This window comes from Terrapene carolina, unplaced genomic scaffold (genome assembly GCF_002925995.2).
Source record: "Terrapene carolina triunguis isolate 2854851 unplaced genomic scaffold, T_m_triunguis-2.0 Scaffold62, whole genome shotgun sequence".
Lineage (NCBI taxonomy): Eukaryota > Metazoa > Chordata > Testudines > Emydidae > Terrapene > Terrapene triunguis.
Genome location: NW_020664413.1, coordinates 7,926,444 through 7,949,691, shown reverse-complemented (window position 1 = coordinate 7,949,691; position 23,248 = coordinate 7,926,444). Strand labels below are relative to the sequence as shown.

Below are 23,248 nucleotides of genomic sequence, written 5' to 3'. Positions count from 1 at the left end.
AGCCCTCATTTACGTAACTCCCAAATAGTGAACAATCCCACTAAATAGCGTGAAACCAAGTGGCATAGACTTTTAAATCCCATGTATCTTGCTCACATAAGAAGTCCCACTGAAATCAGTTACCTCTTGGAAGAGTAAGATTTAATCCTTACGCAGGTTTCAGACAAACTGTTCTGAATTGTAGAGAAGACATTTTACTAGTCTTTCAGTCTAACTAGAGTTCATCAATACAATTGAAAAAAAATGTGTCTAAACTTGAGGTTGTTATGGTCCCACTCATGTAGCTCTTAAACCTGTATAGTTCCCATTGAAATAAGAGAGAGCTTACATGCTCAAAGACAGGAAGATTGGTGGTTTAAACTTACTTCATATTACAAAGCTGTACGCAGCTTGGAAACACTGGCCCCAGTCCTGCTTTGTAATATGGCCCCTTTGGCAGTGTCAAAGATGGCCCTTGCAGAATACCCTGAATGTTGGGGGGGGGGTTCCTTAACCAGTCCAGAGCAAGTGTAGTGGCTCAGGCGAGGGGAGCAAAGATGCATGACCAGAGCGCATGGTACTCTGGCTATTCTGTGCCAACGTAATGATGCCGGGTCTGCTCTCAGTTGTGCCAGCAGCCAGGCATGTCCCCAGCACAGCACAGAATTAGGGAGATGCAAAAGCTTATATAGACACCTGTGGGGCATGCCCCACCTCATTTCTGCACTTGGTGCAGGAACAGAGTATCAGGGAATTGGGGCCCAATGTGTTTTGTGTTACATTACTCAGACCTTTAAATCTGTATCTCAGAGATTCCAGCAGTACTCTTGGAGCAAGATATACGCCAGCATGCCACATTGTACTTATTCTGATTTGTTTAAAAACAGCTCCCTTTTGTTTGTTTATGCTGGGTAATTTAAACTGGTTTACAACTGAATTATTTTGTCATTCTGTTATTCATTAAAAACAGAAACTGTCTTCCCTTTTCTAATGCAACGCTAAATTAACTAGCAAACCAATGACACTCAAAGTGCTATGTGATGATACCAAGAGGCCGAATTCTGCTCTCAGTACCACCTGAGCAATGCTGTTTAAATCAGTTAGGTTTTCACAGATATAACTGAGAACACAATTTGCCTCAACATCGTCTGCCTTTTTGTTATATACCAGTTATCCATCTGTGTTTATGAAAACACTCGTGTCTTCTGTACACTTTCATAACATAAATCTATGTAGCAACGCATTTAGTTTGTATCCTATATAATGCAGTGTCATCTCCTCTGCATTCCTACTAAAGGAGTTACAGATCTTTCCATTCTGGGATGAAATTTCTGTCAGGTATTTATAACAGTTGTGCCACTGAGTTCATTAAAAAAGGGGATAGTAATAACGCATACAATTTTAATTTCCATGTGAAATGTCGTGATTTGGTTACTTTTTGGCAGTAGTTTTTAAGCAATTTATTTTTCCCCTTGTAATGTGTTTTGTAGAAAATGTACTTGTTGTAAATTTAAAATGTTTGATCTGATAATGCATCTCTGAAAGATAGTAGGAAACTCCTAACTACCATCCGTCCACTTCTAAACATAAATATAGAAACAATCAAGTTTTCAGTTCATCACTTGACAAAATATGTTTTTAATTAAAAAAAAAAAAACACCCTCCTATTTTCCCATTGCTGATCTAATCCTGCAACCCCTTAATCAGACAAAAGTCGGATTTAATTCAACTTGGAGGTTTGCCAGACTAAAGACTACAAGTTTGAGCCCTTAAGAGATTAATTCAAGTAGTACAAAAATCATTCTTCCCTTTGGGACAATTACACCTCTCTCTAGTTCTTTGTATAACTGTTAACAAAATTTTTTTTCTCTATAATTGAGGTTTGCAAGAGATTTCTGTACTGTAGAATTTAAAATGTAAATGTTAAGGTGTGTAAACCAGCATAATTTTCTTATATTTAATTATTTCCCTATTAAGTGTATGCACTCAAATAAACTTCTGAATGTAATACTTTACCCTGTTGCATAGAAGGATGCAATACATTTATACCACGTACAAATGATCATGTTCCTTTTTGGTCAAAACTTTTAATGGACAGAATATTTGTCCTTAGTTAAATATTAAATACAAAAAACCTGTTAAAAAATCCTTGACTTGCTCCCTTTTGCCCACTGATCTTGTGTTGTGTATTGACCAAATGCCGCTTAAGTACACCACAGATGGGCATGCACGTGTGCACCTTGATCCTGCATCATTTACGCTAATAGGAGGTTTCCATTTATTTAAATGGTAACATTTGCGGGACCATTCTCCACTAAGGCTTGGTCTACACTCACCCCCCAAATCGAACTAAGGTACGCAACTTCAGCTACGTGAATAACGTAGCTGAAGTTCGAAGTACCTTAGTTCGATCTTACCTCGGTCCACACGCGGCAGGCAGGCTCCCCCGTCGACTCCGCGGTACTCCTCTCGTCTAGCTGGAGTACCGCAGTCGACGGCGAGCACTTCCTGGTTCGACTTATCGCGTCCAGACAAGACGCGATAAGTCGAACCCAGAACTTCGATTGCCAGCCGCCGAACTAGCGGCTGGGTGTAGACATACCCTAAGACAATATAAATGTATGTCCTCTGGAGAGTAGTCTGTCCATGAGTCATTACTGAGTCCAGGCACACTCATGAATAAATATACAAATCCTGGCTCTGGGCATCAGAATGCCCCAAGTAGCTCATGTCATTGAAAGATCCGCAGAGCAACTTTTCCCTGTTTAGAAGTGGAGCCCGGACTGGGGTACACTACCTTGGTTCCATACTTCCTCTGCACTAGAAAGTATTTATGAGCAGTGTGGTGCCAGAATTTGGCCCATGATAGGTAAGTCCACTGCCCCTGTATCCAGTGCTTAATTTGTGCTAGGGCTGAGCCCTGGCACCTCTAGGCTTGGCAGTTCATAGCCTCGCCACCTCTAGGCTTGCGCCCTAGCACCTACTTACTTGAGCCCTGGCCCGTCTTTCATTACAAATTAAATGCTGCCTGTGTCTGATCCCCTTCGAATACCTACTGTATGCCTTTGGCTGACAGTATGTGTTTTATTAGTAACACTAATATATGTGTCTGCAATAAGCCATTTGCTGGGTTTTTGCTAAATGACATTAATATGCAAAACCCTGGGACATGATGAAGGAGGCCAAGCAATATTTTGGATGTAAATCACATTTTGGGCCCAGCGCTCTTCACATTGAAATCACTGGGAGCTTTTCCATTACATTCGGGATCAGACCTAGGGTTGCCACCTTTCTAATTGCTGGTAACTGGATTCCCGAGGCTCCCCCTGCACCGCTGCTTCTTCTCCGAGTGCTTGCTCATGTCGATTCCATTCTAGGTGTGCGCATGCCCAAGTGTGCGGCCGTCGGAGATTTTTGTCGTAGCGGTATCCATAGGGCCAGCTGTGGCGCCCCCTGGAGTGCCATGCTCATGCCACAGTATATCAAACGCCGCCAGCCCTGCACCCTCTCAGTTCCTTCTTACTGCCCGTGGTGATCAGTCGGAGTGCCTCTGTCCCTTGCTTCACAAGTAGCCAGTGGTTTCTTTCCTGTTTCAGCCTTGTGCTTTCAGTTGTAAATAGTTCTATTGTTTGTTAGTTAGTAGTTAGGTAGCTGTTAAGTGTTCAGTTAGTTAAGTCCCAGGGGAGAATTTGCCCCAGGCGGGGCATGCCTCATTCTCTGTGTTTTAAGCCCTGCTCCATGTGTAACAGACCTATGCCTGTTAGTGACCCTCATGATAGTTGTCTGCAGTGCCTTGGGGAGTCCCATGTGAAGGAGCGTTGTCGCATCTGTAAGAACTTTCGTCTTCAGACACGGAGGGAACGCGACATTCGTCTCAGGGCCCTCCTGATGCAGGCAGCCCTGCACCCAGCCTCGAAGCCGGCTTGGTCTGAAACGACATCCAGCCCTTCAGCCTTCGTGCACAGCGTACCTCTGGCACTGGACTCCTCCAGGCACCGTTCCCCGTCCCTGGTGCCGAAAACAAAGCCGAAGAAGATGGCACCGGGCAAGCCTGATAAAGGCGTTCTGGGCAAAGGACCCTGTTTGGGCCTTATGCCCATTCCGGACCTGCACAAGGGCTCCAGCCAGGGAAGTGCCTCCACCCGAATGAACCCACCACCGACTCCGGTGAGCAGTACAGGGTCAAAGCTGACGGTGCTGTCGACGCCTGCTCAGCTCTCAGCGCCTGCAGAGACAAGGGAGCTCCCGCTGCAGCCAGCACCGTGTTCGGCAATGGAACCCACGAGGACAAGACCACTGGTAAGGCCTCTCACAGGATGAGCAAGCGCCATCGATCTCTGGAGCCAAGGCAGAGCGCTAGGTCGTCACGCTCTTGGTCTTCGCGCTGAAGCTCTGCCAGGCGTAGACGATCCCCTTGGCACCGATCCACGTCACGTTGCTGGTTGCCAACGCCGAGACCTTGAGGCTGCTCCCTGATATGATGCCGCTTTCCCAACTCCCGGCACCAGTCGGAACGCTCCTGGTCACCGGCAGCAACGTTTAGCTGCCAGACCAAGGCCACGACGGCCCCTCCATGGTCACTGGAGGGCAACGACTTCTCTGGATCGGTGACGCAGTTCGGTCCCTCACCCAGGCAGCAATGGGACTGGGCCCTGGAGGGAGCGTCTGCGGCATCAGGGCTGGCCTGGCAGCAGGGTCAATGGACGACCTAATAGCCTTATTGGAACGCCTCTGGGGTTCCTATTATGCCATTGCCCCACTCTTGCCAAACCTCGGTCACTGCATCGGACAGGCTGAAGCCTCTGCCTGAGCCACCGCCGGCACTGGGTTCGATGCAGGATGTTTTGGTGACCATCGCGGGTGAGGAGCTGGTGCCCACCCTCCCCATCGGGGGAAGATGCCAGCGGGCTTCCCTTGGTGGTCCAATCATCCTCCCCGGATGGGGCGGTGGTGGGGCCCTCCACAGCTAGCCCACTGGATGATTTCAAGGAGCATCAGGCTCTGCTCCTTAGGGTGGCTTTGAACTTGGGCTTCAAAGCAGAGGAGATGGAGGAGCAGATGGACACATTGTTCAATGTGCTCTCGGCGGCCACCCCAGCCCGGGTTGCACTCCCGGTGCATGAAAGTGTCTTGAACATTGCCAAGTCGATCTGGCAAACCCCGTCCTCTATTCAGCTTGCGTCTAAAAGAGTGGAGAAAAAGTACTTCATCCCGGCAAAAGAGTTTGAGTACTTATATACCCACCCGCCACCAGGATTGTTGGTCGTGTCTGTGGCCAACGAAAAAGATAAGCAGGGCCCCACCAGTTCCACCCACAAAAATAAAGATGCTAAGCGGTTGGACTTGCTTGGTCACAAGATTTATTCAACGGCCAGCCTCCAGTTTCGGGTGGTGAACCACCAGGCCCTCTTGGGCCATTACAATTTTAACTTGTGGGACTCCCTCCCCTAGTTTAAAGACTCCATGGCCCAGGATGTGGCCCAGGAGTTTGCAACCCTGGTGGAAGAAGGCACTGCGGTGGCTCGGTGCTCACTCCAAATAGCCTGGGATGCAGCCGATTCGGCTGCCTGGGTGGTCGCCTCAGCAGTGGTTATGAGGTGCAGTTCCTGGCTCCAGACCACAGGCCTGTCCCAGGAGATGCAGGCCTCTATTCAGGACCTCCCATTTGATGGTGTCGGCCTGTTCTCCGACCAGAACCTTCTCGTCTCACCATGAATGGTTGCTCCATCCAGAAGTAGTCAGCCTGATCTTCCACAAGTGGGGGAGTCCCCAGGTAGACCTGTTTGCGTCCAGGAAGTGCCACGTGTTCTGCTCTCTGCAGGGCAGGGACAAGGGCTCCCTGTTGGATGCCTTTCTGATCTCGTGGTCAGGAGTGATGATATACGCCTTCCCACCGGTGCCCTTGATCCACAAGGTCCTCCTGAAGCTAAAGCAAGACAAGGCCAAGGTCATCCTTGTGGTCCCCTTGTGACCATGTCAGCACTGGTTTGGCATGCTGCTGAATCTGTTGACAGCTCCCCCCTGCAGCTGCCTCTTCGGCCAGATCTTCTGTCCCAGAACCATGGCAATCTGGTGCACCCGAACCTGGCGACGCTGCACTTGACAGCCTGGCTGCTGCGTGGCTGAGTGGAGATGAACGACAGTGTTCCGCCGGTGTCCAGGACGTCCTGCTGGGCAGCAGGAAGCCTTGTCACATCCGTGTTGTGGAGGCCCCTCTGCAGGACATCCTGGACTATTTGCTGCACCTTAAGCTCCAGGGCCTATCACTATCTTCGGTCAAGGTGCACCTGGCGGCCATTTTGGCGTTCCTTCCGCCATTTCAAGGCAGGTCGGTCTTCACCCACCCTATGATGGCATGGTTTCTGAAGGGCCTGGAGCGCCTTTACCCGCATGTTCAGGATCTGGTACCCCATTGGGACCTGAATCTTGTGCTGTCATGGCTCATGGGTCCCCACTTCGAGCCCCTAGCTTCCTGTTCCTTACTGCTTCTCTCCTGGAAGATTTCCTTCCAGTCGCCATAACGTCGGCCCGTTGAGTGTCCGAAATCAGAGCGCTAATGTCTGAACCACCTTACGTGGTCTTCTATAAAGACAAGGTTCAGTTGTGTCTGCACCCGGCCTTTCTGCCCAAGGTCCTCTCCCAGTTCCATACTGGTCAAGACATATACTTGCTGGTTCTTTGTCCTAAGCCCCACGCGACAGATGAAGAACGCAGGTTGCTATAACCTGGACGTCAGTCGTGCTCTGGCCTTCTGCATAGACAGAACGAAGCCATTCTTTAAGTCAACGCAGTTGTTCGTGACGATCGCAGACAGGATGAAAGGTTGCCCTGTGTCTGCCCAAAGAATATCATCGTGGATCATGGCCTGTATCCGCTACTGCTACAAGCTAGCAAAGGTGCCCCCGTTGCCGATAGTGACGACCTACTCGACTAGGGCGCAGGCATTCTTGGCAGCCTTCCTCACTTAGCCGCCGATCCAAGAGATCTGTCGGGCTGCAGCCTGGTTCTCTGTCCACACATTCGCTTCACACTATGTGCTGACCCAGCAAGCTTGGGATGACGCTGGCTTCGGCAGAGCTGTGCTACAAGCTGCACGATGGTGAACTCTGAGCCCACCTCCATTGATACTGTTTGCGAGTCACTTAAAATGGTATTGACATGAGCAAGCACTTGAAAAAGAAAAAACGGTTACCTACCTTTCGTAACTGTTGTTCTTCGAGATGTGTTGCTCGTGTCCATTCCGTTACCCGCCCTCCTGCCCCTCTGTCGGAGTTATCGGCAAGAAGGAACTGAGAGGGCACAGGGCCAGCGGCGCCTGATATACCACGGCATGTGTGCGGCACTCCAGGGGGCATCACAGCCGGCCCTATGGATACCGCTAAGGCAAAATTCTCTGACAGCCGCACACGTGGGCACGCGCACGCCTAGAATGGAATGGAAATGAGCAACGCATCTCAAAGAACAACAGTTATGAAAGGTAGGAAACCATTTTTTCCTCCCAAGGCCCTGCCCCTGCTCCACCTCTTCCCTTGAGGCCCCATCTCTTCTCCGCCTCTTCCCCAGGGCCCGCCTCCTTCCCCACCTCTTCCCCTCAAGGCCCTGCTCCCGTCGCTCACTCCTCTTCCCATCTACCCCGGTCGCTTGCTGGATCGTCTCAAGCTGAGCTGGGGCTGGTACAGGTTAATGACCCAATGCTTCCCCCCGCCCCACAGTAACCGGACTTTTGGTTCGGGTGCCTTGTAGGGTTGCCAGGTCCCCTTTTTGACTGCACTTTCCGGTTGAAAACCAGGCACCTGGCAACCCTAAATGGCATCTGGACACAAGCCAAAAACCGGACTGTCCAGGTAAAACCCGGATGGGTGGCAACCCTGATCAGACCCTTTATTTACTTGCCAAAGAAAGAAATTGCATGTTGATTTGTGATACAGTATTGAGGCCAAGTTTCAGCCAAGGCAAATTTTAGACAGTTCCTTTAAGAGCCATTTAACAACAAAGATGAAGTTGGAACCACTTCAGAGATGATCACATCATAAATGTTTCTCCCTTTTTATACGTTCTTCTTCCCACATGAGAGGAAAAAACCTCATCTAGTGGTTTGTCAAGTCTTGAAAACTTAATATGTAAGAGCTCAAGATTTGATTTCAGTCAAATGACTCTTGTGAGTAGGGACTGCTCAGAGAGAGAGTTGCAATATCAGCACTTAATAGAATTAGTGAGTAATGGAACTGTAGACCTGATTCTGCCTCAGAGAAGTCAAGGAAAGTTTGACAGTTGATTTTGATAATAGCAGGATTGGGTCCCATATATGTGTGACTCATGAAACCAAAATAAAAGTAGAAAAGAGTTAATTTAAAAAGAGAGAGAGAGAGAGAGGAAAATAAAAGGAAAAATAGATTCCTTTCCCACCCATCTCACAACAGTAAAATATGTCTATGAAAATCAAACATAGTGTCTCTGGTAGCTTAAGTACTGGAGTTTGTTTGTAGTATTTTTGTTTTATATACCATAGCGGCAAAATGTGTCAGAGTGACGGATAAAATAACATTTCATGAAATGGCACTGTGGGTTCCCGAAGCCTTTCGTTGGGGCGTTCCTGGCCAGACATCTTATTAGGATTCAGAGTGAATGTGAATTCACTTAACAATCTCTTTCAATGTTGTCTTTTGTGCAGACCGGTTTGGACTTGGCCAGCCAGGCAGGATGCCTGCTTCTGTGAATGCCATGCGAGTCCTGAGCTCAAGCACAGATCTGGAGGCTGCTGTGGCTGATGCACTGGTAAGAGGAAAAATACAAAATGCTACCGACACCAGAAAGTGGCTTAAAATTACCTGTACGTATGTTCTCTTTTTTAATAGCCGTTGTTTTAAATGTGCCAATGTCGACACTGTGGCGATGTTTGATCATTGTGTTTTGCATTTGAATGTATTGGCACCGATGCCACATTTCATTATGGAAGTTAGTTAATCCTCAACAGTTATTATCCAACAAGCAGAGATGCGTTAATGTCACTGATGAGGAATAGGTTAAATCAGCCCTTTGTCTTTAATCTGATTTTTGAGGAGGGTATTCTGTGAGGTGCTGAGCACTAGAGGGAATTGAGGATGCTCAGTGCCTGGAAGGACTAGGGTCCTAACTAAGCCCTAGACAGTAAATTGCATGGGGATGTTTTGGGCAAAACCCTAAAAAACCTGGATCCTGTCTGCTCTGTGTGGACATTAGATCCCATTGCAGTTTTTTTGGGATTTGCCCAGCATTTCTGGCATCTGGTTGAACACTTTGAACAGCTAATAGCTTGGCTTATCTCTCGTTCAATATTAGCGTAAAACTGAAATGTGTTTATTTACTGTGCCCCTAGAAGCAAAGGCAGTTTTTGTATTTTCTATCTCAATCTCCCTTGATTTCCCTTATCCCTGCTGAGTTACTTCCCTTTCCAAGCATTAGCTAAATTCCCATGCATTCCTGAATTTTATTGCAGCGAAAGTTCTCCTGTGGCAGAATCCAGCGAATTTCTGCAGTTCATCCCGAAAGCATACATTAACCTTTTGCCACATTTACCTGATTTTTCTGCATACGTTTTTCTTTTTTTTCGAGGGAAGGCAGAATGAGAGTAGCAGTCGTTGTGCAGGGTAATGTGGGTACCACTGTGTCCTGTGTGTTATACAGGGTAATTCCAGAGACCTAAGCTGGTGGGATGATGAAAGGATTTCTTGAAGTATCTGATGCAGGGTTCTCAAACCTTTCCATATTGTGGACCACATTCCCTTAGAGAGAGTGTCTCATGGACATCTCTTTCCCCATTTGCAATTGGGCAGACCACCTCCCCTCTTATTCACTATTGCTCAGACTGTTTTCCTTCCCATTTGTGATCACATAACAACTCCGAATCATCACACACCACCAGCAATTTAATTTGAGAACTGCTGATCTGATTTAAGATCCCTCTTTCAGAAAACTTTTATTAAAGTATGAATTCAATAGAATGTAGAAACAAGGTGTTAGAATGTAGGCTGTGCCATTGCAGTCAGTGGTCTAAATACAGTAACTCCTTACTTAAAGTCGTCCCGGTTAGTGTTGTTTCGTTGTTACGTTGCTGATCAATTAGGGAACATGCTCGTTTAAAGTTGTGTAATGCTCTCTTCTAACGTTGTTTGGCAGCCGCCTGCTTTGTCTGCTACTTGCAGGAAGAGCAGCCCGTTGCAGCTAGCTGGTGGGAGCTTGGAACCAGGGTGGACCGGCAGCCCCCATATCAGCTCCCCGCTCCCCTAAGTTCCCTGTGCAGCAGGTGCCCAGCAGGCTAGCAATTGCAGCTGTCCCTCTCCCCACTGCCATGTGCTGCTCCTGCCCTCTGCCTTGGAGCTGCTCCCCGAGACTCCTGCTTGCTGTGCGGGGGGGGAGGGAAGGAAGAGGGGGGCTAATGTCAGGGTGTCCCCCTCACCCCTGCTCCCCGCTTACCCCATCTTCAATAGAAGAGGGGGGACACACCAGGGCTCAGGACGGAGGGAGCTTGCAGCAGCTACGGTCTCAGCAAGCTGATCTAATTAACAAGGCAGTGTACTTAAAGGAGAAATGCTCATATCTCCCTCCATTCCTGCTGCCTTGTAGAGTGAGAGAGTTAACGCTTGAGGGCTCAGCCAATTGCTAGTTCATCATTTAGCAGTAAGTGAAATATCCCACCCTCTGACTCCACCTCAACCAAGCTTCACAATCATCGTCACTGTGTGCCAGTATTAAGTTGTTTGTTTAAAACTTATACTCTGTGTGTGTGTGTGTGTGTGTGTATATATATATATAATATAGTCTTTGGTGAAAAAAATTTCCCTGGAACCTAACACCCTCATTTACATTAATTCTTACGGGGAAATTGGATTCGCTTAACATCGTTTCGCTTAAAGTCGCATTTTTCAGGAACATGACTACAACGTTAAGTGAGGAGTTACTGTATTGTGTTCATTAAGTAAATTAAAGACTTTGTGGGCCAAATTTTCATTTTGGTCTCCGAGGTTGAATGCCAGTACAGTCACTCTGGATTGTCATAGAATCATAGAATATCAGGGTTGGAAGAGACCTCAGGAGGTCATCTAGTCCAACCCCCTGCTCAAAGCAGGACCAATCCCCAACTAAATCCCCAAATCCTCAAGGATTGAACTCTCAACCCTGGGTTTAGCAGGCCAATGCTCATTTTAAATGTTTCATGTGGTTTACTAGATAACTTACTCCACAAGATACAGCATACCCTATACTTAATATAGGGAAGTACAGGGTAAGGAATACGGCATATATTGTAGTAACATAATCGAAGGCAATCCTGGAAAGTTTTAAGGGCAGTCCCTGTGTATCCTCTTACCCTCTTACCACTTTGAGGCTTGTTAGGTTTGAAAAGCATCAGTATATAATATTCTCTTTCCAGAAGCTGTAACTTTAAAATCTAGTCTGATCAGTATCTGAACGCCTATTACTGCAGGGGAGCAACTTCCTCCTGTAGTCCCCCTCCTCCCCAGTGCCCCATTCTGCTCTTCTCGCTCATAGGCTCTTTAGACAATCCTTTCACAGCAGGCACTTTACAAAGCCAGTTCTGGCTTCCTTGTGGGAGAGCCGTGCAATGCCAGCTTCTAGCCAACCCCCTTGTATACAGAAGGAATATTCTTTTCGTTGTGTTAGGGAAGGATAGGAGCTTCTCAGAAGATGGCATTATCCCAATAAGCAAGTTTGAACTAAACACTGTGGATCAAGTTCTGATCTCTAGTACATGTGTGCAGCTCCCATTGATTCCCATGCTTATGTGTGAGAGAGCAGAAATTGACCCAGGGAGGCAGACTGTCTGTCTGTCCAAATGGTCATACTTTGAATCTATATATAGTACAACTCTGTTTATCTGAAAATCTCAAATAACACGTGAAACCTTTGGGTAAATGGGATTTCAGATGCAAGGGGAGCCAGCCAGCTGGCTTTAAACAAGCTGAGCTTTAAGAGACATCCAAGGTATTTGTACAGTTCCAGGAGCAAAAAAGAGATGTTGGTTAATTGGAGTTTGGTTAAATGAAGCTATACTGTATATAATTGTTTCCTGGCATTAGAGTCTCTGTTCAAGACTCTGTAATATGTTTCCTTCTTTAATGGACAACTGACTGTTTCAAAAATTGGTATTTAGTTAGAGCAGCTTTCCTGAGATGTAAAACACAGAGCTGGTGTATGTAGATCTACATCTGTTAGAAGCCATTAGGAAAGGTATAATCCCGATCCCATATTCTTTATGCAGGTAAACTCTGTAATGGGAACTTTGTCTGCATTAGGAGTATGGCATAGGAGCAGCAGTAGGAAAGTAAAGGCAGACATTATATATCCATTTTTCTTTTCTTTTGCTTAAACTGTGTTTTTAATTTGCTAGGACGCATTTGCTGTACGTTTTTGTTGCAAGAACAATCCCTACATAAGCTTCTGACATAATTCTCTGTGCTTTTTCCCACCCTTCAATATTTTCCTGCCTACAGCTGTTAGGAGACTCCAGGAGCAAGGTACTAGTGCTTTCTTGACTTTTTATTTCTACTTCCCACCTTTTTTTTCCTGTTGCAACCCCCCCCCCATGATGCTGCAATCGAGCTGATTCAGAATGGCTCAACCCTGAAGTCCTAGTGAAAGCAAAATAATCTCATTGGCTTTGCAAACACAACTACTGCAGGATTGGGCCCTCAGAAAGGAATTCTGTAGCAATCATCTAAGAATATAGGTGACCTTTTCTGTTATGTTTTATAGTCAGTCGTATCCTGTTAAGGTTTGTTCTAGTGTTTATTCCATAGGGTTAAATTTGGCACATTGTCAAAATTATGCTGATATTTCTTGCTACGTGTTAAGACTAGAATTTTCTAAGGTGCATAAGGGAATTAGGAACCCCAAAGCCATTGAAATGAATGGGATTTGGATGTCTGACTCCCTTAAGTGCATTTGAAAACCCTAGCCCAAATTAACACAAAAGGGGCCAAAATTGTGCTTTCTTGTAAAGCAGTCTGAACCTGGAGTAACTTCACTGACTGCAGTGGAATTACTGTGGATTCACACCAGCGTATGACAGAGCAGAAATGGTCCTTTAGCTCTTATCTCCTTCTCTCTCTCTCGTTATTATTCCATCAGAATGTTTATTTGCAGAATCACCTTCATGTTTAATGAATTTGCTTGAAGTAAAAACTGTATTGTCAATCTGTAACCATGGAAATCTCCACTATTTTCAATAAAAGCAACACATTATTTCATCAGCCATTAGCTAACATTTCTATTGGATCATTTATTGTATTTTGTTGGAGTATCAGTCACTTGTGTATTCCCTTCAAAATCAATGGGACTCTTCTTGCTAGAGTGAGTAAGATAAACAGGCCGGTGCTCCGTGACATTTTACCTTTGTGCCACTATAACAATAGCCTCAAACTACCTTCACTGGCAATATAGGCAGAGCATCCTTTCCTCTGCTTTAATATAACTATAAACACTTTACTTAATGTGGGTTTTTTTCCTCCTCCAGAAAAAGCCAGTGAGAAGAAGATATGAGCCGTATGGGATGTATTCTGATGATGATGCTAATAGCGACGCATCGAGTGCTTGCTCCGAGCGCTCATATGGCTCTAGGAATGGAGGCATTCCACACTACCTACGACAAACTGAAGATGTGGCTGAGGTCCTAAACCACTGTGCCAGTTCCAACTGGTCGGAGAGAAAAGAAGGGCTCATAGGCCTTCAGAATTTATTGAAGAGCCAGAGGACGCTGAGGTGATCTTCCTAGCTTTGTAATGGTGGTCATTAGTGTTGTTTTGCTATGGTGCAGTCAGAATTCACTATTTTATCTCATATTGTGCTGACACATATTGTCTTTCATAGGCCTTAGATTGCCTCTGGGAGCAAGCCTCCCAGACCTGGTGGGATAGACTCACACTAGCTCCTCTCAAGCTAGTGCATTAAAGATAGCGATGTGGATATTGCAGAGGGATGGTGGCTCAGGTTAGTGGCCAAAGTCCAAGCCCACCTGACCCTCTGGGCCTGAGCTTGGATGGCTAGCCCAAGCTGTCACCTCCCACTATGTCCATATGGCTATCTTCAACACGCTGGCTCGAGCACAGCTAGTGTGACTCTGTCTACCCAGGCTGGGAGACATGCTCCTAGCTGCAGTGTAGCCATTTCCTTTGAGGCCTTGCCTGCACCAGTGTTTTTCAATAGAGCTTCTACCTGGTGGTAGCCATGTTGGAACAGTAGTATAGGCAGGATACAAGCTCCTTTACTAGTGAGCACTTCTCTCAGCTTGTCCCCATCTACTTGAGCAGTCCCACTGCTGCTGTCTGTGGCTGTGCAATGGTGAGAGATTTCCTGCCAAAATGCTAATGTTGATACAACCAGAGTGTGCTACAATTTTCACATGTGACTCAGATATTTCAGGAAGTTTAGCTGCATACCTCATGTATGTGCATTTGATCACAAACTGCTTAGCAGCTTTTCAGTGAAGCAAATGCTAGCCACATAAGTGAAAGGAAGCAAGGTGTTTATGTTAAAAATGGGGTCAAGTAGTTCTGTATGTTAGATAAATTTATTTGTGACTGCTTACAGTTGTTAGAGTGGAAATTGTATTTGAGCCTAATATAGACAACGTAGCTTATAATGGGGTAGAAGAATGTTTGTAAGAATATGAAGAGTGTTTGGACTGACTGAGATTTCGTTTAAGGTGAAAGTATTTGTAAGCAAGTTGTTTGCATGTGGCTTTATTATGGACTTGCTGACTTGAAGAGAACATGTTAACAAATAGTTTCATTTAAAAAAAAAATCTGCTCTTTGGAATATTATAAACAAGTGTTTTAAATGCATTTAGAAATGGCAGTTGTCTGGGTAACATTTCCACAACCTTAGCTAGGTAGCAGGGTAAATATTTCATTTAAGGGTAAAGTTACTTATAATTTTTTTTTGGTTTTGTTCTTATTAGCAGTTTAAGCAAAAATGTGTTTGAGAACAGTGTTGTGTTGACTGATGATAGAGAGGGTGGAAAAAAAACACTTTTACCATTAGAAAAAGATTTTCCAATCATTTATTTGAACACCTATAGCACCTCAGTAGGAGGTGCTAGGAGGTTTACATATGGAGGTGTAGACTTGAGGTTACAAATGCATCTTTTCATGGCCTAGTAAAAACGTTTTAAACTTGGTCATTTTAGGGTTTTAAAATGTGCTTCTCCCATATACACTGTTTTTGGTATACCATAATGCAATGGTTCTCCACCTTTCCAGACTACAGTACCCCTTTCAGGAGTGTGATTTGTCTTGCGTACTCCAATTCTCACCTCACTTAAAAACTACTTGCTTACAAAATCAGATATAAAAATACAAAAGTATCACAGCACACTATTATTGTGGCGTGAGGCCCCAGGGAATTGCCCAGTTTGCCACCCCCTAATGCCGGCCCTGTACTTGCAACACCCCTAAACCTATCCTGTGACTCTGCCTCCCCCCCCCCCGGGTCATAACACTCAGGTTGAGAAACACTGATCTAGATGAGTTGATTACCCCCTGGAAGACCTCTGCCTACTCCCAGGTGTACGCATACCCCTGGCTGAGAAACCACGGACATAGTGTATTTTTAATGAGGATCTGGTGACAGCCCATTGTCACCACACATATGTGTGTGAAAAGGTTGGATAAAATTTTGATTTTGATACCTATGTGTACGTGGCTGTGATCTGTGAGAGCATATATGGGGTCACTGAGAATCCAAAAGAGGAGGCTCTGGGAACACCAAGTGATGGGGATTCCCTGGTTGTGTAGCTCTTGCAGGAAATTATTGTTCCTAGTTCTGGTGGTTTGCAATATATCAAACTGTACTACTTCCACTGTTCCCTTAGGGTAGCAGGATTTTCTTGGCTCTGATCCTGGATATATTATAAACCAGTACCAGGACTTGCACCATCTTAATTTTAAATCTCTGCATTGCATTTTTAAAATTGTACATTATTTCTAGTTCTGCTGATGTTTATATTTGCTCTTAATTTGCAATTTTATCCTCTCCAGGGTAGTTCAGGGCTCTTCTTAGATTGCTCAGATGGTGCCTGCTTGAGTAATTTGGACATATAGTCATAGGTGCAAGCACCCAAAGTTATTAGAGGATAGAATTTTCAAATTAAACACAGTGTGATTGGTTGCAATGTCGTCTTAATTTATATAACAAGTTTAATACGGGAGGGGATATTTTACTCTTCTGAACTTACTGGTTAAGGGTCCTTTTTCAGTACTCTGTGCTGAATAGGGTTTGATCACGTGTAAGGCTACAATTTAGTGACTGGTATTTTTAGTAAAAGTCATGGACAGGTCACTGGCAATAAACAAAAAGTCACGGCCACTGACCTGTCCGTGACTTTTACTAAAAATACCCGCAACTAAATCTTAGGTGCTGGGGAAAGGGGTGTGTGCTCCAGCAGATGCTGCTGCTCTGGTGGAAGGGGGCTCCGGTGGTCGCAGCTGTTCTTGAGTGGGGGGGGCAGCCCGGGGCCCCGCTACAGCTCCGGGGGTGGGGGCGGCCCATTACCCCATCGCTGCTGCTCCAGGCGGGGGGCCGTCCAGGGCGCCTGCGGCACCACTGCTCTTCCGTGACCTCCGTGAAAGACTTGCAGCCTTAATCATGCGTTATCTTCAGTGGGCATTCTGTGTGTGGAAAGGTTGTGGGGTCTAAGATGGTATCAGAGTTTCATTATACTTACCCACGCTAACTGTTTCTTTACAATTTTCTAAAGTCCTTCTTTTGTAAACTCATCCTGATTAGATCACTGGATATAGCCGGGGCCAGCAAGTCCCCCGAGAAAATGTTGTTGAGCTGTTTATTTTAGTTTGGCACCCATATGATTACCTTAGGTCAGTGTGCATTGAAAATAGGGAAGTTCCGAATAGCTGTCCTTCTGTATTCCTTGTCTGAGATAAATTTCATTAGGGAAATAAAAAGGAGTTCATTCAGAGGGAGCTGCAATCCCCATCAGGTCAGGCGAGAGTTATAGAGCAGTCACTTGGAGTTTTTTTCTTGTTTCTCTGGAAACAGTGCAGTCTCAACACTGAATTAAGCTGACAGCTTGCTTTGGCAGTGTTCCAAGGACTGCTTTCCTCTGCATCCAACTCTTCCTTCTCAGGAGACTGTCATCTTTGTCTTATGCTCTTTTAAAATCTGCATCAGTTTTTATGCTTAGAATACCATTGTTTGGGTGAAAATATCTCCTATTATTTATAAATAAGCTACCTTTAAAAAGGTCACACTAACTCTAGACTACTAGTGTACCCTTCCCTACTCTTTGAGGTTTGTTTTGGTTTTATCTGCATGATTGGAGGTCTATGGACGAAACCCTTTTTGTGGAGAAAGGAAGCCTATAATCCTGACCTGAACTGGAGTTCTCCCTGCATTCACCCGTTCCCTCTAGTTTGAGAGGACAATATAGCGTTGTCAGAAAAACCCAGCATCCAGCTTATTCGTTTGTTTTCATTTGTTCTTTAATCAGGCAAAACTCTCATTGGCTCTGCTGGAAGTTTTGCCTGAGTAAGGAAGACAGATAAGGACCTGAGGATTTGGGCAATATTCTTTGCAACATTTGAGATGGTGTTTTAGCACTAAAAATGTTATGTAACTGGCTCTACCAAAGCAGGGACCCTTGGAGAATTCTGCCCACAGAGAACTCCGTCTCCTTTTTTTTGTTGTTATCTCGGTTCACTGTTTGCTTATGTCCACTGTTACTGGCTTTTAGGAGCCATCCGACAATGCCCCCCATTGACAGTACAATGCATACAAAGGCTCCTGGTGAAGACACACACAAAAGAGCAAAGTATAGACACACATAAACAGTGTAAAGTAACAGAGGGGTAGCCGTGTTAGTCTGAATCTGTAAAAAGCAACAGAGGGTCCTGTGGCACCTTTAAGACTAACAGAAGTATTGGAGCATAAGCTTTCGTGGGTGTCTTGCGTCTGATGAAGTGGGCATTCACCCACGAAAGCTTATGCTCCAATACTTCTGTTAGATTTAAATACCCTCTGTTGCTATAAACAGTGTAATTACTGCTGCTATATGCTAACATAAGTTAGGTCAACCAGGTCTAATTTAAAAGACCAGATCTCTGTCTTTTTTTCAATGACAGTTCTAGTCTACTCTGTTGTGAGTAAAAGATTTAGCTTTAATATAATGTTTTGTTGTGTGTTGTAGCCGAGTCGAATTAAAACGGCTGTGTGAGATCTTTACGCGCATGTTTGCTGACCCTCACAGCAAGGTAATGCATTTTTGGCTTACTCTCTTCCATTACAATGTGTACAGTTATGTTGTCAGGATCTGGGTAATTGTGTGGTTGGGCCTGTGACTCTACTGGACGGAACTGGAACTGATGACACGCATGTTACAGACCCTGCATTAGTTTAAGTGGTAGGGTTCTGGGCTTTAGGGGCTCAATCCTGCAAGTTGCTGGGAGTTGGATGCCCAGCCCCTTTCAAGGCACGTGTCACCTTGCAGAATCCAGACCTTGGAAGAGAAGGATCTGGGCTTTATTTCTGTTCCTGTGGTAAGTGGCCATGAGACGGAGCACAGTGACATCTGTGAAGCCCTAAATAGCCATGGCTTTGGTACAGCAGGAATGGCCGTTTATACATATTAAGCAGCAGTATGGAAACTGCAGGATGACTTTACATTTAAAGCAACGTTAATCATATGAGCACTCCGGCATCTTTGTAACACCATCCTTCCAAGCAGTGGGCCAAAATCATCCCTCCATAGACCTACCGATCTCTCCTTCTTTAACGGGGTCTCGAGTACTTTCCACCCCCCTCTCAGACTCTGTGGCACTCTGTCCATGCAAGCAGGGGTAGGAAGGTGTGGGAACAGGGGCGTGTATATCATCCCCCTCCAGTTTTTTCTGAAAAAGTTAATACTGCTTGGGACAGATCTCCCCACTGAGGGATCTGGGATACGTTGTGGCCAGAAGGTTAGACATTTATATACCCGATGAGAACATCCACAGTTACGTTAGCATGGATTAAAAGAAATAATTAGGTTAATAAATCCTAGTGCTTCCGGGCGTGTAGTAAACCAACACTAACTGATGGGGGTCAGGCAGAAACTTCCTGTGTGGAGAGGTTATTCCATATGTGCCTACTGCAGACCTTCCTTTGAAGATCTAGTTATGGCCACCATTAGGGACAGGACACTGAACTAGATGGGCCACTGGTCTGATCCTGTCTAGCAGTTCCCATGCAAAAGAGATCAACATTTTGGCTCTTAAAATTCTGTCTGATGTGGCATTGCTAGGGTCAGGTGTGACTATTTATGTTTGCAACAACATTTGCAACTTGTGAGAAGTTTTAGACTGTTGTACGCTAGACCACATTCTGCTCTCGGTTACAGTGGTGTAGATCTTGGGTAACTTCATTGACTTTATAGACTTCATTGCAATTTGACTTCATTATGTTATGACACAAATTTAACATCAGGTGAATTACTCCAGATTTCCACCAATGCAACTGAGATCAGAATTTGGCCCGTCACTGCTAACCAGGGGCTCATCCATGCTGAATACATTTAGCATTTGGGGGGGCTTCTGGGATTGCGCCATAGATATTGCAATGAATTTGGGGAGGGAAAAATGAATAGAAAAAAATGTTCATTTCATAAATTCATAAAGGGATACACATATATGCACATCTAAAAAACAAACAAACCTAATCCTGCTATCCTTACTCATGTGAGTATACCTGTTGGCTTTAAAGTCCCTACTCACATGAGTAAGGAGACGGGATTTGGCCCAAGATGTATGATATTTAAAAAACTATGATTAAAAAAAAAGAAAGATGTTGTAAAAGTTTTTATAAGCCATCTATGAATCCACTGACAAATTGCACCCAGAGCAGTCAGCATTGATTCACTATGTGTACTAACGAGTGGTTTGTTTTGTTGCATGGCCTGCTTTGCGGTGGAACTCACAACAGAGAGTAAGTGTATTTGTTCCTTCTTCCTTAATCTGTTTAGTGTGACATTTTAATACGGCACATCCTGGATGTTTAATGTCAGTGATTTCTAGTGCTAACATGTTCACTGAGAATAGCCATTCATAAAACGGTCTATAAAAAAATCATTTTAAAACACAGATTCTTTGTAGACTTTCTCTTGTGATCATTTCTGATTAAAAACGTAATCTCCCCTTTTTTGAAATTTGCATTTATTTGCAGGTTTTCAGCATGTTTCTAGAAACCCTGGTAGATTTCATCATCATCCATAAGGACGACTTGCAAGATTGGCTGTTCGTTCTCCTGACACAGTTACTTAAGAAAATGGGAGCAGACTTGCTAGGATCTGTGCAGGCAAAAGTTCAGAAAGCTCTAGATGTAACAAGGTACGGGTATGCAAAAGTTCTAGGGATGCTTTCATCCATCACCTGTGATGCACCTCCTAGGCCTGCTTTGTTTTATGGTTGGATGGTTTCAGAAACACTGCATCCCACTCTTGTTTCAAGAGATGGACCAGATTTACCCCATGTCAATCTGGACTAACCTCCCAGTGAAGTTAGTCTGGATGTTCACCAGTGTAACAAAGCAGATTCAAGTCCCCAAAATCAGGTTAAAATAAAGGATCAGATTTTCCTCGGAAATGCACTCATTTTATATTACTTTACTCCATTGATTTCAATGGAGTTATTCTGATTTACATTCATGTAAATGAGAGCAGAATCTTTTCTCATATATTTAAAAAACAGGGGCAGAAATCATCTTTTTGTTCTGTGTTTGTACAGCGCCTAGCACAATGGGGTCCTGGTCCACAACTAGGGCTCCTAGGTACTACGGTAATACAAATAATAATAATAACAGCGAATATACTTACCTTGCTCTTAGCACTTTAGATTATTAAAAGTGAAAGAACACTGAAATCTAATGTGCTTTGTTTCTTTGTGTTCATATTTAATGTTTGATTGCACTTTTTATTTCTCCCAGCTTGGATGATGAACACTAGTCATTTGTTCAGAAAATGAATAGTGCTTTAATACTAAGTGCTGAACATCTTGAACTTGTTCATGAACATCCAGCAAATCAGTAGCAAAGTGAGGATAAGAACTCAGGTGTTCCTGCCTCCTAGCATGCATATTCAATCCACTATAGCATTCTAGCCAAGGATGTCACATGTACCACATTTTCACACTCTGGTAGAGGTGGCACCATGAAAGGTTAATTTGTATAGGGCTTTTAAAATCCACTTGAAGAGAAGGAGATGAGAGAGGGAAAGAAAAGAGGAATCAAACACTGAAGCTAACTCAGGAAAAGATAAACCATGATCTGCTATAGATTAGAAAATGAAAGAGCAACATAAAGTAGGGAAAGGAAGAACAGGGGTAACAAAAACAGGAAGGATGTACATAATACAGGCTGAGTAGTTGTCTGTGAATATATTGATTTGACAGATTTCACCAGTGTTAATGAATAATTCATTCAACACTTATACATTTGTGGTATTCAACCCATTTGGTAGCTGGTCAAACACAGGTGAAGTTTACAGAATGTTTTAATATTTAAAGGCTATTTCTGTGATTCTTTAGTAATTTTTTCTGTAAGTTTAAATGTATTAAAATGAGTTTGTTCTAATAATAATGGAAATCTTTTTTCCTCTCTCTGAACAGGGATTCTTTTCCGTTTGATCAGCAGTTTAACATTTTGATGAGATTTATTGTAGATCAGACCCAAACACCAAACCTCAAGGTAAGCAATGAAAACCTTTGCATTGCAACATAAACATGGTCCATTTAAATCTCAGGATGTGTTTTAAAACACTTGATCATACTTGAGTATCTAATATTCACAGGAAAAATAACTACTTGAAAGCACATGTATAATATGACACTTATAAATAACAATACTTTTGATGTATTTTGCAATATTTTGTATGTACGAATACCTTTTGGTAAAATTTTCAAAAATGCCTAAGATCCATTTTCAAAACTGACTTAGGCTAAATGTAGAAGGGCCAGATTCTATAAGGTATTTAGGCACCTAAAGATTTATCATAGAATATCAGGGTTGGAAGGGACCTCAGGAGGTCATCTAGTCCAACCCCCTGCTCAAAGCAGGACCAATCTCCAGACAGATTTTTGCCCCAAATCCCTAAATGGCCCCCTCAAGGATTGAGCTCATAACCCTGGGATTAGCAGGCCAATGCTCAAACCACTGAGCTATCCCATGCAGATAGGCACCTAGTTAAAGTTGCCAACCTTCCTGGATTGGCCGGGAGTCTCCCGGAATTGGAATCGATCTCCCAATGGCTACTGAAACCAATCTGGGAGATTTTAATAGGCCGCTAAAAGTGCAGTCAGCACAGAGGGGTTAAGGCAGGTTCCCTACCTGCCCTGGCTCTGCACGGCTCCCAAAAGCGACTGGCACATCTCTCTGGCTCCTTGGCACGGGGGCAGCCAAGGGGTGTCTGCATGCTGCCCCCGCCCCGAGCGCTAACTCCACAGCTCCCATTGGCCAGGAACCATGGCCAATGGGAGCTGCGGGGGGCAGTGCCTGAAGGCAGGGGCAGTGCGCAGAGCCGCTTGGCTGCCCCTGAGCCTAGAAGCTGGACATGCCAGTTGCCTCTGAGAGCCACCCCTACTGCACCCCAACCCCCTGTCCCAGCCCGATGAAAGTGAGTGTGGGGGGGGGGGCAGAGAGCGAGCAATGGAGGAAGGGGGGGGATGGAGTGAGCAGGTGGTGGGACCTCGGAGGGGGGGGGCAGGGGCATGGCCTCAGGGAGGGGAGGGGCAAAGGCAAGGCAAGGGGGTTTGGGTTTGTGCAATTAGACAGTTGGCAACCCTACACCTAGTGGGGGTTTTAAATTCCCATTGAAATCAAGCTGTTTTTGAAAATCTCACTAGGAAATCAATGGTGCTTCGGCTTCCTAAATGCCTAAGTCATTTTGGAAGATGGGATGTATTATCCTTTGTCACTTAAGTGCTTTAAAAAATTTATCCAGGAACACAATCAACCTATTAAGGTCCCAAAACAGAAGGAAGGTGGCAGGTTCTAGGAGCTTTCATAGGAATGTAGGTTTCCTGTCTTCCTGGCAGATGGTTCTTGTTAATTCCAACCATGATATAAATGGGTCTCTTTGGGACAGAGGTAATATGGTCTGGAGGAGAAACATTAGACTGAGATTTGTTTTGTTATCTGAGATACTACATTCCATCAAAGGAATATGTTTGGGCTATATAGGGTGTGTGTAGAGAGTTCTATGCAAGGTGGCTACTTCAAAGGTGAATGAACTTCA

The 23,248-nt window shown here is 44.8% G+C and overlaps 1 protein-coding gene across 9 annotated transcripts in view; it reads left to right on the top strand.

Annotated features, from left to right (window-relative positions):
* The window catches only part of CLASP1 (cytoplasmic linker associated protein 1), a 268,601-nt gene that overhangs the window by 187,214 nt on the left and 58,139 nt on the right, over positions 1-23,248 (top strand). For 5 of the 9 annotated variants that reach the window (XM_024197588.1, XM_029910589.1, XM_029910587.1 and 2 more), the window contains 7 exons: positions 8,651-8,754; positions 12,468-12,491; positions 13,490-13,734; positions 18,176-18,239; positions 19,945-19,947; positions 20,185-20,348; positions 21,624-21,702. In XM_024197588.1, the coding sequence (XP_024053356.1) occupies positions 8,651-8,754; positions 12,468-12,491; positions 13,490-13,734; positions 18,176-18,239; positions 19,945-19,947; positions 20,185-20,348; positions 21,624-21,702 (683 nt within the window). The remainder of the gene's footprint in view (positions 1-8,650; positions 8,755-12,467; positions 12,492-13,489; positions 13,735-18,175; positions 18,240-19,944; positions 19,948-20,184; positions 20,349-21,623; positions 21,703-23,248) is intronic. The other 4 variants (XM_029910588.1, XM_029910585.1, XM_029910586.1 and 1 more) reach the window with 3 other exon arrangements.